This window comes from Phalacrocorax aristotelis, chromosome 2 (genome assembly GCF_949628215.1).
Source record: "Phalacrocorax aristotelis chromosome 2, bGulAri2.1, whole genome shotgun sequence".
NCBI classification, from domain to species: domain Eukaryota; kingdom Metazoa; phylum Chordata; class Aves; order Suliformes; family Phalacrocoracidae; genus Phalacrocorax; species Phalacrocorax aristotelis.
In genome coordinates this window covers 135,434,638-135,451,543 of record NC_134277.1, presented here as the reverse complement: position 1 = coordinate 135,451,543, position 16,906 = coordinate 135,434,638, and the positions used below count along the sequence as shown (strand labels likewise).

At 41.2% G+C, this 16,906-nt stretch overlaps 1 protein-coding gene across 3 annotated transcripts in view; it reads right to left on the bottom strand.

The window, feature by feature from the left end:
• PKIA (cAMP-dependent protein kinase inhibitor alpha) overlaps window positions 1–16,401 on the bottom strand; it is a 45,029-nt gene extending 28,628 nt beyond the window's left edge. Inside the window, exon 1 of one of the 3 annotated variants that reach the window (XM_075085283.1) lies at window positions 16,240–16,401. Coding sequence is in view for 1 of the 3 variants with exons in the window: in XM_075085284.1 (XP_074941385.1) it covers window positions 15,647–15,865 (219 nt within the window). In the remaining 2 variants the exon portion in view is untranslated. Of the gene's footprint in view, window positions 1–15,646; window positions 15,942–16,009; window positions 16,123–16,239 lie in introns of those variants that run through there. The other 2 variants (XM_075085285.1, XM_075085284.1) reach the window with 2 other exon arrangements.
• Window positions 16,402–16,906: the final 505 nt, after the last annotated feature.

The following is a 16,906-nucleotide window of genomic DNA, read 5'->3' as shown; positions in this document are numbered from 1 at the left end:
ACATTGTTTAATCCATGATTAATGAGTTTAAAAAGTTGTCACTATCACCATATCATAGGTGAAATATAGCCCTCAACTTCAGACACACAACTGAGTCTTGGCAAGATGATTCCCTGACATTAGTTTGGCTTATTCTAGACCTGCTTGTTCCCGATATATAACACAATTAACTATTTTCTTTTTAATCACACATCTGCATGGAGTTTATAAAATCAGATTTTAGGTCTCTATTTTCTGGAGGATAACAGCCCAGGTTTAGTCTAAAGTTGATACTCCTTTGTATCGTGGTACAATTCAAAATGTTAACATTACGGGCCAAAGCCATTAATCTACAAAGGATTAATCTACAACACTAATCCACAAAGGATGAGAGTGCTAACTCTTCATAACACAATCTGTCCTCTCAGCTTGTGGCCTCAGGCAAAAACTACCTAGATATCTGCTCACAGGCCTAAAACTTAAGCAGACTGCCTGAATGAACCAGGCACTGAAAGATCCAACTGTGAGATCAAGACGGTGTTTTAAATTACAGTCTGTGTAATTAGGCACAGTAAAGGCCACCTTCTCTTCTGGAGAGACCTGTTAATTACTTAGCTGTTTGCCGTCTGCTGCCGTTTCTTGTCCTGAAGGACAACCTGCCCTTTACCTCTTTCTCTTCCCCCTGCTCAGACTTCAGAGTCTATTTCCCCTTTGGAAAAAGGGACCGATATCTACTCCTCCCCTCCCCAGATCCCAGTATTCAATTAGAAACATTCCTCTTGATATTCTTTAAGCCCAAGACAGTGCTACAGATTTAGTAACCATTAAAAATTTTATTAATTAAGGTTAGAGAAAGTAGAATTATAATCTGATACAAAATTAATGCAAAGCATTCTCAGGATACCAGCTTTAATTAACTTTACTGGAGAATTTCACTGGTTGAATTCTCATCAGATTCTACCCATACAGTTCAAAATATTTAATTTCTCAAGAGAAGATAAAGATTTGCATATTTAACTCCTAAATTTGCAAGAACACACATTCTTTGGCCTTGAGCTTGGTGATAGCTGAAAGCGAAGCACTGCTATCTATTTTCCTACTAACACATACACATATTCTATCTAATAAAGTCTTACAGGTACATCTTATCTACAGGCCGGGTAGCATGGTACAGAAGGCAGGATGATGATTTCTGTTATAAAATGGCACACAAGAGAAAGCCTTAGGAATACCCACAGCAAGCAGGCATTGAAATAGGATCATATTTAAAAATCAGTTTTTGAAGGAGTAAAATAAAGAAGTAGTAAGACATTTCATCTGTTAGCATCTGGAAAAAATGACATCATAATGCATTTTTGCAGTGAGGTTTCCTCATTAATATATTGCATTTATGAACTTTTAAAGCCTTTGAGTTGTTTTTGAACTATGAATTTGTAAAAGAAGCTGGGAAAAAAGCAATAGATGTATAGTATGAAGCAATCACTCAGACATATGGTCCAGAGCACAGAGCTGACCTTCATCTGTCCTTTGAGTGAAAACAAAAAGAAAGGGGAGTGGTAGAAGAACAGAGGGAGCTGGAACTGCTAGAGGCTGAAGACAAAGGGTTCTAACAAAGGCAACTGTCATATGGAGTTCTGACCACAGCACTGAAAAACAAGTAGTTTAGAAATTAGGGTGTTTTTTTTGTTGTTGTTTTGTATTTTTTAAAAGCTGGTTCTCAGAGACTCCTCAGAAGACCTTATTCATTATAATTGGTGACCTTTTTTCACATTTCTTCATCTTGTGCTTCACATGCCATTTTCAATAATTAATTTGGATGATCCAGACAGCATCCTCTGGCAGCAACTTATACAAGAGGTTCTTTTCATCCTACTAGATAACATGTGTATGGCACAGCTGGCAGTCTTCTGTTTTCACAGCAGTCAAGTCTTCATTATATCTACTACAAGAGAAGTAGGAAGATAATGTGACATTAAGCCCCCCTCTTGATTTTTAGGCAACATGCTGATGTCTGGAAGAATCTTACCCTGCTGCAGATGGAACAAGGAGCTGTAATGGAGAAGATTCTGTGGCAAAATTCAAAATGTAAAAAGACAAGACAAAACAAAGTTTGTATTGTCCAGTACAAACAAAGTAGAAAGAACCAAGACAACACAATGTAATCACAAGGAATTAATGAAGTGTAAAACATTTAAACGAGGCAAACAAAGTGATGAGTCATGTGGAAAGAAACAGAAATGCCCAGTTCCAGTGTTTCAACAGTTTCATAGTTTTCCAGCACGAAGGTGATTATTCTGGTGGATTTAATACATAAATTTGCAATGAATAAAGACAGATGCATTATCTACAAACAGCCAAAACAGCACTAGTTATACAGGTTTTTAAGATGACCTGCAAGAACTCTTATTCCTCTTCGTGCTGTCTTTGAATTCATCTAACAAACACGCTTAGCCTTATGAAGGGGTATTTTAGGGTACTGTAGACAAAGTTGCTATATTTAAACATTCTGACTACCAACACTTCTGAACAAGTAAACTTAATTTGCATTTCTTCGGTTTCAAAGTTTTATTTTAAGAGAAAGATTGAACGTTTGTGTGTCAACGTAAGGTATCAATAGGAAAACAAATTTTTCTATTGGTAAAATACGGAAGCTGTATGAAATCATGTAGCTCTCCAGATATTCACAACTTGTTAGATCGCTTCTAAATTCTGTTTCTACTTTCAGAAAAACTTTCCCCTTGCTTTTCTTTCCTGGTGTGGGGGGAGGTCAGGGAGGAGAAAGATAAGGCAACGCCCACAAATATTGCAGATCATTACAGAAACTGACCAAGAAAGGAAAAACCAGATATTTGACAACAGGTATCTATCTGATGACAGACCGAGATACTCATCAGTATTTTCTGAGCAGGTAAAACTCTTAACTACTCCATCTTTTAGAAATCTTATCACAGTGAATCCAGAAGCAGCTGCTTACAGTCTGGGCCAGTACTGATCTAAACACCACCATGATCTTGCTGGGAAGACATTCATCACACCTGTGAGACAGGTACAAATTAGTTCCAATGGGTAAGACATAGGTGTGAACTTAATACATCATCAGTTCTGCTGTAACTATCTACCACCATGCTGCCTGGCATCTAGAACTAACTAGGAAACCTACAGGTAACATACAAGAGGTTTGAGTTGGCAGGCACAAAATAGCATTAACTTCATTTTTTACAGAATAAAATATACTATTAAGCCGAGTGTGTAACCTCCGAAATATATAAAGCCAGCACGTCAAGGTCTCTTTGACAGGATCTTTTTTCATTAACCATCAGTGATCTGCACTAATTATAATCCTGTCCTTCAAATCTGTAAGTGAAAAGTATATCGCTTTTTCTACTGTTTTGCCCAGGATTCATATCAGATCAATAGACCTTGGTAACTAAGTCATTATATTTATCCTTTTTGATAAAAGACATATTAGCTTTCTTTTGACTGCTGTAATTTCCTTGCTATTCCAAAATATTCAAGTGAAGAGCACAGGAGCGTGGAAGAAGGAATGGTAGACAGTTTAATTTAAATTTGGGTGGCACTATTGGGTTTTTTTGAGCAAGTTGTACCCAACAATGTGGGACAAACAAATAACACTCTTTTTGGTAGCTTATATAAGCATAGTTACAGAAACAGACTAGTAAATTGATCACAGATGTCATTAGAAGATGAGAAGGATGCCATACAAGTTCCTCAGAAATAAATGGACTTACTCAAAGGCTTGCAGAAAAGTTTCCTGTGAAGACAAAAATTCTTTCTTGCTTAAGTCTTAAGAAGCTTGAGGAAGGAGTCAAAATTATTTGTTATTATATGAAGTATCTTGTCACAAAGGCACTTCAAATAGTGAAGACTACAAATGTTAAGTTGGTAAACAACTTACTTTCTGAAATGGGTTACTTGAAGTAAAGCCATTTTAGCTCCCTCAAAGCACCTGGCAGAACGTTTGCATGTTGAGACAAGGCTCATGTGTTAATAATGTACTTTTCCTTCTGCTTCAGATATACGCGAAAGAACAAAGCACATTCTCTTCCAACCAATTGTGGAAATAGAAATTACTTGCCAAAATAGATATTTTCCTCAGAAGACTAGGGCTAAGCCACACTGTCTGATAGATCCTGCTGGAGCTGCTCCAGCAAATAAAGGGGCTGGAATATTGCTCAGTGCAGGTAGTAGAGTAGCTTCTGTCATTTTGAGATGAGAAGAAACTCCAAAAAAAGCAGGGAAACATGCCAGTCAGTGAGACCAAAAAGGAGACCCTGGTTGCATTGAAGTCGCATGTTTCACGAGTACTTTGCAGACTTGTCATGATTAAATGTCAGGATAAGACCTAGGCATTCCCATTCTCTGCATCACCATTCCAGTTTCCATGGAAAGGACGTGTACTTGTGCACAGTCCAAGTAGGTGCACTGTGGATGATCCAAGTGCAGATGGTGAGGCACTTGGCTTGGCATTTCAGAGCTTCTCCAGTCTTGGTTTATTCCTCTTGTGTTCAGAGACAAAAGGATTTTCAGAGGACAACAAAGGGTCCTTCAGGAGTATCTGGTTATTGTCGGGTACAGTCGTGTGCTGATTTCACAGGTGAAACCATGCAAGTGACTACAAACGCCAGAATGTGTTTTCATTAAGTTCTATATGAAGCTCTTGATCAGTCAGTAAATAAGGAAGGAGAGACACAAAGAGAACGTAGCCTGTGTTCTGCTTTGGTTAGGTTTTGAACAATAAAGGGCTTGAAGGAAGAAGACTTGGATTAAACTTGTGAATAGTTAGCCCTTTCAGTTAACAGACAAGCCAGCATTCAGCAAGGCCTTGCATGCAGTCTTCTTTATTTATAGAAGCACATGGATACTGACTTCGTCTATGTCTCACTCTCAGATGTCATCCATGCCACCTTAAATAACCAACAATTCTAATCAAATATGTCTAACACCACACTCAAGGGTAGGAGAGAAGAGACCCCTTTCACAGACATCTGATTATGGGAAGGTACATAACAGCCACTTCAACAATTTTTCTTTACTCCATCCTTAATAGGCTTCTTTTCTCTCTCTTTTTATACTTGACCACTTGTAAACTGAAGACCTCTGATTCAATGCTTTCAGTAGCTGAAAGGATTTGAAGAATCTTCTCTTCGGATTCCCATTTTACATGTTAACTTCCCATAATCAATGCCTCTTTCTTTAGCTTGCTTTTAACTTTCAAAGGCTGCTCTGGCATGGAATAAACCCTTATGTTTTGCTATTTAATCCTACTGAATCTTTTCATGCTTCCCTGAATACTTTTTCATTTAGTGATATATCAGCTGGGTTGAATATAAACAGCCTCCATGCCAAGTGTAGGATTTTAGCTTTAAATGAGCTGGTTAGTTGGGTATAAAAGTAGGAACCTAAAAGAAAAACAAAACAAAAAACCCATAGATGCCTTTGCTCCTTAGTTTGTAAGAAGTCTTTATGCCCAAACTATAAGACAGGAGCACCTGACTACCACCCACATACATACACATGCAGAAAAGAGAAAGGAGAGGGAAAGTTCAGAGTAGAGATCACAGCTACCTTTCCTTTTGATTACTCAAATTTCACCATTACTACTCTTTACAAAAGGAACTACTTCCCTTATACTGGTCTCACACTCACTAGTTCCACGGAGAAGGCACTTTGTGTGAAAGAGGACGGAAAAAACCACCTACTGCACAAACAACTGATATATCAACATCAGTATGCACATACAAATAAGAAGTTTTAAAGTCCTATATTTATTTGACTTACACTAAAAGACCCCACTAGATCCACCCTCCCATTCTTCTGCTGACAGTTAACTCCTATTTATTTTATCATTTCCAACCTGTCCGCACCTATGTCCTTACTTAACACAAGAACCTCTTAAGGGAGACAACCCTTATAATAAAAGCCTAGTATTTTGGCCACTGTTATCAGAACGTTAATTACTTTTATAAATTACCATTATATAGCAAGAATCAACAAAACTGAGGTGCTAAACCACAACTTTTCTTGAATTTCACATCACACTGTAACACAGAATAAACACACTAGAGAGTAAAACTATTGAAAGCCTCTACTACTGTTACTATGAAAGCCATGATACTCCAAATTATTTCTTTGTATCTGCCTTTCTTGACAAGGCCTTCATATATGCTCAGAGAGTAATAAAATTAGAACACTCCACTGGAATTACTGCTCTCTGAGCAGAACAGAAATACTTCAGAAAGGGGGGTGGGAAGTTGAAATCTCTTCAACAGGACAAATGGCAGAATTGGATAAGTAAGTGTTCAAGAATAGTGTCACAGAAGGAACATCAGTTGAAAGACAGACCTCATAGGATGCACAGAAAGCTTCCACTGTTTTCATCAGTTCAGAGAAAAGCCAGACAAATTAGCTGAAAACCAGGCCTGCCTCAGCAGCAACCACACCAAAGGAAAGTCAGGTAAAGTAAAAAGGCTTCTAGCAAGAGAATTTATTTTCTAAACAACATTCAGATTACCTAGTGGAAGTGCCACCTAACCCACACCAATTCCCAGACCAAGTTTTGGACTTGTTTGGGATAACAAGCTGACACAAGCCAAAAACGGTTGCCAAGGATTTTGGTACAATAGTCATATATGAAACTGTTCCAGTGCTCATCAGTATTCCCAGACACTGTTTAACTTAAGCAAAGACTGCAACTATGATCCTGCTGATACCTGTTCCATACAAACAAAACACCCTCAAAAACTCCATACTTGTCATCAAAGTTCATACAATAGAATTAAGAAAGAAGATGCTGAAGGAGCAGCCCTGAGAGTGTAATGAGTTGCTACTAAGTGCGGAGACATGGACAACTGCTCCTCTCAGGAGGAGCTGGACAGAAGAGCTTACTTGCCAAAAGCATGCCTAGACACCAAAACGAGGTGCTCAGGTGCTGCTCAAGGCTCAAAGAACAGACAACATTCAGTAATTGGCTCAGATCACACAGGCTGGAAAGCAGGGGCAACTTGGAACGCTTTTGGCTCTTTTTCTTCCCACTGCAGGAGGAAATTAATGCAACATACCACCACAGGAAGATACAGTCATTTGGTTGCTGATGCTAGAACAGTGCTAAAATTTTCTTCTTTCTAGAATTCTGCCTTGTAGTTTGCTTAAAGAAATCATATGCACTTGTTTAAAGCATGCAATCTGTTGGTCTCCAAACAAATGTATGAGAATAGTTAAGAATACATATTTATAAAATACTGTGCTACCAAGAGAGACTCAACTATAAGCTCAAAAATTTTACTTACTGACAAAATTCAGTAAAAGAAAAAAAAAAAAGCAACTTGCAAAGCTTGCAAAAGGAGTAGCAGTGCCTGGCTTAGACAGGCCACAAAGGCTAGAAGAGGATGGAAGAACAGAAATGCTAACGAAGGCTGGACTTGGAGAACCTAGTAAACCTACATAAAATACATTTGCGTAGTGTGTTGTCCCACCAGAAACACTGCTTAAGAAGGAGAGCTGCAGTCTGTAACGGATCAATGGCCTTCAAAAATTGCTTCTATAAGGCACAAAAGTGATAGGAAAGAATTTTCTGCCTGGAAGGAAATAGCATGGTTTAGTGTGCTGCAGCAGTCATCAGAAATCAGTACCCCTTTCTGGAGATTAGCATAAATAACACCCTGATCTGCAGTCTTATCAGCTCTACAACTGTGGGAAAACAATGTTGAAATAACAGCTTTCATCTCTGACTTGCAAATGTTGTCAATGAAAGCGGAAGCGCTGTAAAGTGTTTTGAGGTCTTCCATGATGAAAGGTGCTACATAAATAATATATTTCCCCAGTATCTGAGAAAAAAAGGATAACAGAAATGTTTCTTCTTGCTCTTCGGTCTGTACAGCAGTTGCTTAAACGTGCGGGGTACAACTGAAAAGTATCTTCTTCTAGAGTGACAATTAGCTAATGCACCATACCATGCAAAATATCTTCGTGCAGTTCCTTCCTTATGTGCTAATGAAATCATTCCCCACTATTAGCTTTCTGTATATTAAAAGCCTATTGTTACATGAACATATAATGAATACTAAAGGATCAGTGAGGAAGTGATGTTACATGCTTAGATTTCTTATACAGTATCTGTATTCCTCCGGGTGCATAGCTATCATGTTCATCTTCTATAAATACCCATTCAAACTTCATTTGCTCTGGAGATGCTCTGTGCGTGTGTTGGGGATGGGTGAAGGCTGTGCACCTGTTTTTCTCCATTTATCGGTGGGTTTGCTTTTGTAAAATTCAATATGATATTGCCATTGCCCCAGTCAGGTCCGAGTAGTACCACATTAGGTATCGATACAACGATCACACTCTATAAGGACACTGTAGCAGTGGTGGCATTATTTTTGCACATTGTCACTCAGAGTGAATGACACTGGCATTAAACAATTCTTTACTACCTTAGAATATTGTAGCTGCCATTCAGAAGATCAACACCTGAACTCCCTGCAGGCAAATAAACACATCAAAGCAATGTTCAACAAGGCCTCTAGCTATCCAGAATAATTTAGAGCGCTCCCTATTCAGGGTAAATATTCTGCTTGGAAAAGGTTTTGGTGTTTGTCTAAGAACTGAACGTAAACTTTAGTAGCCTGTGTATGAACAAATATATGATAAAATAGACTTACTTCATTGACAAAAAGCTGCAGTGTCCTTCAGCTTTTAAGGCATGCTGTAATCACTTTTGATAAGCTCTGTCTTTCTCAAGTCATACAGCTTCTACATTCATGCATACTCCATTCACATCTGCTATCACGCTTTAACTCCATGAGACCTTACAAATAACAGTTACTTAAAATGCAGCAGTCTATTTTTAGGCTTCTATTAAAAAAAAAAAAAAGTGCTTCACGTTGTGCCTGCCTTTTAGTCTGAAATTTTTTCATATGCTCCAATTCTTATATGCATTAACAAATCCTATTCTCTTTTATTTTCTGCTTGCCATGTCTGAGCTCACAAACATTAGCCCAGATCAGTAAAGCTGCCATCATCCCACTATTTTAAAAACAAGAATAACACAAAACAAAGGAAGGGTTTATGACTGAAGCTCTCTTGGTCTATAAGGCTACACACTACAGTTTGTCCTTTCTTACATTTAAAATGCACATTTTTGATATCCAGCTATCAACTTTTACGTCTCCTGCTAATGGCACCAATTCTTTCCAGTCTCACTGCAAGCACATTATTGTACTGATCCTACAGTGAAAATGAACCTAACAGGAACACAAGAGATCAGCCCAAATGAAACATGTAATTAATAACTGGGAAAAATATGCACAGTAAAAAAACTAGGAAAGGAATGGAACAGAAACAGAAGTTATCATGCCACTAAGCAGAGTTCCTAAGTTCTGACCATTGCACATGAGAAATAAATTTGCAGAAGTATATAAAAAAGAGAAGGAATCAATCAGATATAGAAGAGTCTACATATGGAGAAAGAGTAAATAGACTAAGACTCTGTTCTTGAGGGAAAAGAAAACATGATATGTGAAATCATGACTAGTGAGAAACTGAAAAGGAAACAGTTGTTTAACATTTCTCACATCATGACAATTAAAAGGGTCCCCAATTAAATCATTAGGCAACAAATTTTAAGGCAAAACAAAGAGACTTCCTTACACTCCACATGCACTGAATCATATAACTGCTAAAGGATACTGTGGAGGCTGAGAATATAAATCAGATCAACCGAACACATTCAGCGAGAACACGATACCCCCTGTGATTACACGTAATAGTGCAAGCGTTTCTTTGAGCTCACAGAACTCGTAATCAATGATGAGCACTGAACTCTGGGAGACTATCCAAAGATCATTACCCCATTTAATTTATGCATTTCTTCTCTAAACATCCTTTACTGAAATTTTGCCCGTGGTCTTATTTCAATAGCGGATTTATATTCTTACAGGCTAGATCTATAAAAGATATGCCACACAGCTTTTCTGAATAAGAGGTTTTTGTCCATCTATATAGTTTGAACAAGCATCTGACACTCACCATTCTAGTGTGAACAACTATTTAATTTACTAGCTACACAAAACTCAATCTATTATTGCCAAATGTCATGCATCACATGAAAACAAAAATGTCTCCATATGTATCTCATTTTAAAAAGTCACTTAAAAAAAGACACTTATCCTAATAGTTCCTAAGACCTTTTGCTAAACTTAAATAAGATACAATATTAATTATTTTTTTAAAAAAAATATATATTCTTTGCAGTGTATAATACTGTCTTCTTGGAATTCACTAACAACATGCAGATATCAAGAACTTTTTGTGCCTCAAAGCGAGCACCTTGGGAAGTTTGAAAGTAGCAGAGTCTGATTATCCAGACCATCCTTTTAAATTTACACCTCAGTGAAGTGAGAATGATAGTGAACTGCTACTTAAGCACAAGATTTTTTCTTGGTCCACTTGTGGATATGATTTCAAGGTAGAAATGGATTTTTCATTTCTACTGTGACTCGGTTAGACAAAAAAAAAAAAAAAATCAAAGACAAATCTAGACACTTATCTCTTCTAATCTCTGGTAAAGACCAGAAATCTTAGGTGGAACTCTAGAAATTCTTCTAAAAGCAAAGTTCAGAATCCAAATCACTCATTAGATTGGACAAAGAAAACAGGGAACAAATAAAATATTTGTTTACATAAATTTAGTTTAGAACAGACTTTTCCATGAAAAAAAAAATATTAGGAGACACTTTTGATCAAGGCTCAAGTTCTACTATTATTTGCTTGTCCTACTCTGCTTTGGAGCGCTGGCCTGAAGGAGTTCACATCAGCTGAGCTCAAGACTGAGTGTAGAGAATCAGTGCATTCGTACTTTTTGCAGTTCTTTGGGTTGATCAGCTATCCAAATAGCAGCACTCATCTTCACAGAACACCTTGTACAGGACTCACTGACAGGTTTCTCATTAAGCATCCTAGCTTTGACTCTTCTGTGACGTTTGCCTCTGTCCTACCTATGAACAATCAACAAGTAGAGATGCTGAAGAGGAACCCATTTAAGACTGCTGCTGAAGTAATAATATCCTTTACCAATATGATCCACAGTATTTTAAGTGAGGTTTAACATGTACTATAAATAGTGTCATGGAAGGACCATTAATAAGCATCTGTGCTATTTTAAAACAACAGGTGGTGAGATCGTTTCACCACAGTTATGTGCTCACCATATGTGTAAGTAGAAATTCTGTAGGAGGTAGAAGGCAAATGAGTGAATAGTTAGCAAATATATATATATTATATAATATACATAATTATATAGATATATTAAGATGTATATGATCTCATTAAAGTTGCAGCACATTTAACAGGCTAGCTAACAGCTGCCAAGATAACTTTGATGTACTTTTGTGTCTTTTGGAAAAGTTGCTAGAACAAAGATACGATGGAAAAAAAAGTCACAGAAACAAACTGTACGTTGGAGTTAGAACCATTTGCCTATCACGTCTGATGAATCACTGGGACACTGTGCAGAAAGGGATGCATAACTGTGCAGAGACCAGCCAGTTGCTGTAAAGTACTTCTGAACACAGGGCAGGTTAAATTGCCCGTAAATCCTGTAAAGCCAAAGAACAGCAATGTAGCCAATTTTAAAATTCACTTTAATAAAATTTAGAGTGTAAAACAAATTCTACTAGAAGAACTACACCCTGGCTGACATGGAAATTCTTCTACTGCAGCTCTTCTGCAGAGTTCCTGTTTTATACATGGTTTACTCAGGAAGAAGGGCACAGATACCCTGGAATCATTTTACCACCACAGAAATTCAACCAGCTCAGAAATGCAGCGTATCTTCAGTATGTTAGGGAGGACAAAGGACACTCTCATATCTTATTGGTTCTATGGTATGAATTAGAGGAAGAAAAATGAAATTATTTGATCTGGCATTTGGCCAGGACATTTGCACCAACTTTCCTACAAAAGAGTCCACTTTGTGTTACTTTCTCCTCCAACATGTTTAAATTTAAAGACAGGGATATATGCCACAAGCATAGAGTTCTTGTACAATGAGATCCTTTCTTTTATCATGTTGTTTTAATAGAGTCAGTTTGTAAGAATATACAACATGAAGACTTTCTTGAAACTAGTCTCTCAATGCATCATGAAATTAATACATATAAACGGATTCATGTTTGTGTTGCCATCACATGCAGTCCTCATCAGAAGAAAGGCTTGAATCAGCTTGTTTGTGCAAGAAGCATACATGAAGCCTGCAATTCTACCTCCTTACTTCAGATAATAAACTTAGGGGCCCACTACCTGAGTTGTGAAGTGCTGACTTACCTTCATATCTGGTATTCAAGACTTACTAATCAAGTATCTGTCTTGTTCCCACCACTATTAAATTGTAATTAGATAAAACTCTTAGTTCTCCTTAACAGTTGCTACCTTTGCAATTACTGACCACTCACGTAAAGACCTTCTATTGGTAATAATTAAAGAGTCCAACATGAAATCCATCTGCATAGTAGGAGGCAAAGTTTAAGTTTATGCCTGGCATTTGTTTCTCAGATGGATATTTTCTCTCACCTAGAAATGTTAGCTACTGCACATCAAGGGCATGCATTTGGAAAGTGTCAATACTTTTGTTCTTCCAAAGAAAAGATGGTATTACTTGTAGAATACTTTTGACTATTTGCACACGCTACAGTACATGGTCTTAAGTTCACTGTATAATATCTGTCCACTCACACCCTGCTTGAGATTTCCTTTAAGGAATTCTTAATTTGGGGAAGATAAACCAACTCAAAGCCTAGCAACAACATAACCGGAAAATTACATGCTTGCTCTGGAATGTGGTTATTTCAGTTAGTTCAAACAGCACTTAGAAACATCAGCTTTAACATAACTTTCTCTTATTATGAGAATGTTTAAATGAACTGTTTCATTTCAGCCCTTGGAAAGGGCCACAAGTAAAATCAAACCTCTGCAACTTCAAGTGCATTCAAGGTCACCGGCTTTTCCAGTTTATTCTCCCAAGGAAATAAGCCTTATGCAAACACACCCATCTGGCCCCTACTCATAAATTTGGTCAAACAAACCTGCTGGTTCAAAGGCTGACTGTGGCCTAGAAATCTCAAAGATAATTAAGCTATTACAAATTTGAAGAACTAACCCAGATGAAGAGTTCCAAAATAGCAGACTCTCTGAGGAAAAGGCAGCTAACTCTCAGCTGCTACCCAGTCTGCCTGGCACCAACCAGCTGGCCAACTACACTGTTCTTCCAGTCAGAGGAGCTATTGCCCCAGATCAGCCACAAGAAAGATACTTTCCTTTGCTTGGCAGAGGTATGGAAGCTACTGTAAGGGGAACGAGGAAAAGGAGTTCTGGAACTAAAATTCACTGAACTAAATTCACACTGATATATACACATTTTTTCTATGGACACATGTACACTTGCATTTTACATGATTACACCACCTGTCTTTGGAGTACATGCAAGATAAAGCCAAAAGCAATTCAAGTTTTCAGTGTCAAACCCATCAGACGTACATTCATGTCTATGATAACGTACGGCTCTTGGTCAACTACTCTTCATCCCCACCACCACATAGCTTTAAGAAGTGTTAACTAACAGCCTTTTGAAACATTTAGGTTTGCCAGGAAGCACAAGCAGCTAAATTTACAGTGATAATGTTGTGCCGGCATTAGCGAGTACTCACACTACCCTGTATTTACAACACCACAATGGGGAACCATTACTTGCTGCGCTCTTCAGTGAGGAGGTTGACTTTATATAGAATGGGTGGACTAACACCAGAAGTATCTGAATTCAGCTACATGGTTCTTTTTCCAGCCAAAGGTAATTAGAAGAGAAATCAGCAAATAACTACAACATTGCAGCCTCTAACACAGCCAGCCATGCTCTTTTCTAGGAAAGGAAAGACAGTAGAGATGTCCTAACTCAAGAGTCCCAAGTGTTTTACAGGAACAAACTAAATGTTTGGTAGATGAAAGATACAGGTTTGATGGCATAAGAATTTTTTTCTAGCTTGAAATGCATACATTGAATGTGTCACGAAATGCTTAAAAGGAACAAGTTTATACGGGGCCACAGTTAATGACTGTTTTCCAGAGCAAAAATTTAGCTGTTGAACCAATTTCTGACATTGCAATTCACCCATCGCTCTCTGTTTCAACCTTGTGATGCCTCAGTTGTCTTTTATAACCATTTCTTGTCTCTGTAGCCATCACTTGCCTTCTCTGTATCCAGCAACAGTACTGAGGCAGATACACATATTTAAACACCTTCCCAGAAATAATGACAATAGACCAAGCAACTACCTGTTACCTCCCTAAGTAGTACTTTTATCACTCTAGCACCATGACCAGAGGCTTCAACCACAACTGGAGATCCCACAACCGCATGAGCTGCTCTGCAAACGCATAGGATAACAGGATCCTTTAAGATAAGCATACAAGTAAATAGACATTGAATAAAATAACCTTCAGCTTCCAATAACCTGCTTCCTTTTTTCATTAAGGACAATTAATACCCTCTCCTTTCCTTCCCAGAGGCATAATCATTGTTTTCGCTTCCAAACCAAACCACATAGAGCCATTAACCGTTACTACACACAGATAGTGCTATTTTAATGATCTGCCTCTGCACGCCAACCCTAGCCTCCTGTATTGATATGCCTGCTTTAGAGCAACCTTTTTTAGAGCAGAACGAAGAAAAACAAAAATCACCAATGTATCAGACAGAGACATAGGCTGGGTAGATTTCCCCTTCCTACTCAATTCCAAAAAGCCACATATATATAATGTGAAGACCTGTGCACGTACCAAAAGCAACGTGCAGTGTCAATGGCCAAGCTACAGTGCTACACGTACTCTTGTTCTCCCACTTCTGAAAGTGATGTGGTGGAAGAGCAACTCACTAATTCTTCCATTTAGCATACAAAGGCATTTGAATTTTGCTGCTATTTTGTTTGTCCCAAACCTTGTGCTAAATGATAAAAAATGGAAAAGGGGAAAAAAAAAAACAAACCCTCGACAAACAGAAATCCCCGAAAAAGTCAAGAGAATCCATTTTGGTACAAGGGCTAGTACTCCCAACTTCTACACTCCCTTTAGTTTCCTGTGAGGCGACTTCCAAATCCAGGCATGTAAACGAGATTACATCCTCTTTTGCTTCTGTTCCCCTGAAGCCCTTCTGCCCTAAGATGTCTTCCCCGGCACCCGAGGAGCGCCCGCCGGGCTGGGGACCGCGGCGCTGCACCTGTCGCAGCGCCCCACGGCCCTTCCCGCTTCCGCGCCCGCCCCGCGCCGCCGCCGGCATGCCCCCTCCACGCCAGCGGATCTCTTCCGACGAGGGGAAAGCAAGCAGCCCGGGCGGCTCAGCAGAGCGCGGAGCCGCCGCACATCCCGGCAGCAACAGCTAAAATGCAACCCTGTGGCACTTCGGAGGGGGACGCCTTGCTGCTTTTGGAGGGAACCGCGGGAGGAAAAGCAAGCTACGCGCCTGAGCGCCCCTCCAGACCGTGCCTGCGCGCAGGCGGCACGGCGGCTGTTTCCCGGGACGCCGGCCCGGCCTTTCCCGCGCTCCCCGGGCGGGCGGGCGGGCGGGCGGGCAACGCCGCAGAACCCGCCGCCCGCCCCCGCTCACCTTTCCAGCGACCGGCTCAGCGCATCTTCCTTCCTCCCTCCCTCCTTCCTTCTGTTCCTCCCGCAGCGTTGGCCCGGAGCCGCTGGGCTCGGCGGACGGGGTGCTCGGCGCTGCCCCTCCCTCAGCCGGCGGCAGCTCCCGCTGCGGCTTCACCCCCACATCCCGCCGCCGCTGCCGGCGGCAGCTGCTGCTCCTAAATTCACGGCGCTCCGGCGGCATGAAGTCATCCTCCCCGCCCCCTCCCCGGGCCACCGCACTCCGCTCCCGCCGCGGAGGGGGAGACGGCCCCTCCGCCCGGTCCCTGCGGGGCCCTGGCGCTCCGCCTCCACCCGGGGGCCGGCGCTCCCGCCGTCCTACACCCACCCTGGCTGCCCGGGAAGCTGCGAGGGTGGTCGCCGTCCGCCGGCGGCGCGGCTGCGGGCCGGGGGTCCCTCCCCGGGCTCGGCGGCAGGATGGGCCGCTCCGCCCCCCGCCGCGCCGGCCTTCCCGTCCCGAGAGTCCCCTCCGCGGGCCGCGGGGAGCGCGGCGCTCCCGCCCGCCCGCCGGCCCAGCCCCGGCGCTGAGGCCTCGCCGCCCTGCCCAACCGGCCGTACCGGGCCACGCCTTGAGGAGCGGGGGACGGCAGGCTCCCGCAGCGCTGCAAGGCCGGAGCCGAGGGACAGCCTCCCCCCGGGAGAGCGTTGTGCGTGCCTCTGTTTTGAAGGAAGATCCGCTGTAATCCCTCGTGCTCGTGTGTGGGCGCCCAGCTCTCCCCCTCCCCGCCCGGCCTGAGGGCGCGCAAGCGCTCCGCAGCCTGTGCCCCTAAAAATGCAGCTGTTTCTGGGGTGGAGGGGAGTTTCTTTGCCGGTGGCTGTTGGTCCGTGCCTGGGAGGGGAGAGCACTGCGTTCAAGGTCATCAGGACACACTTCTCCCTCGCCAAGGGTGTCCTGATATTTTTAAGATCCACCAGTAGGCAGCATGTCTATTTTTGTTACAGAGCGCTGTGCATGTACTGAGTAACCGGCAGGCTCATAAAGAAGGCTGGATTCCTGTCACAGGTTACAATCTCGCATACCCGTCCCATGCGCAGGACGAGCACGGCTGTGTTGCCGCATAAATAACAGCGGTTCAGGTGGATACGCCTGGTGCCAAATCATAGTCTGAGAGCTCTCTGTATTTCACGAGCAAGGCAGGGTTGTGTCTGGTCAGGAAAAGTCCCGCTGGACGAGCTCCCAGGCAAACAGCAATGTTGTGAGCACGGGTGTTTCCATGGCACTGTG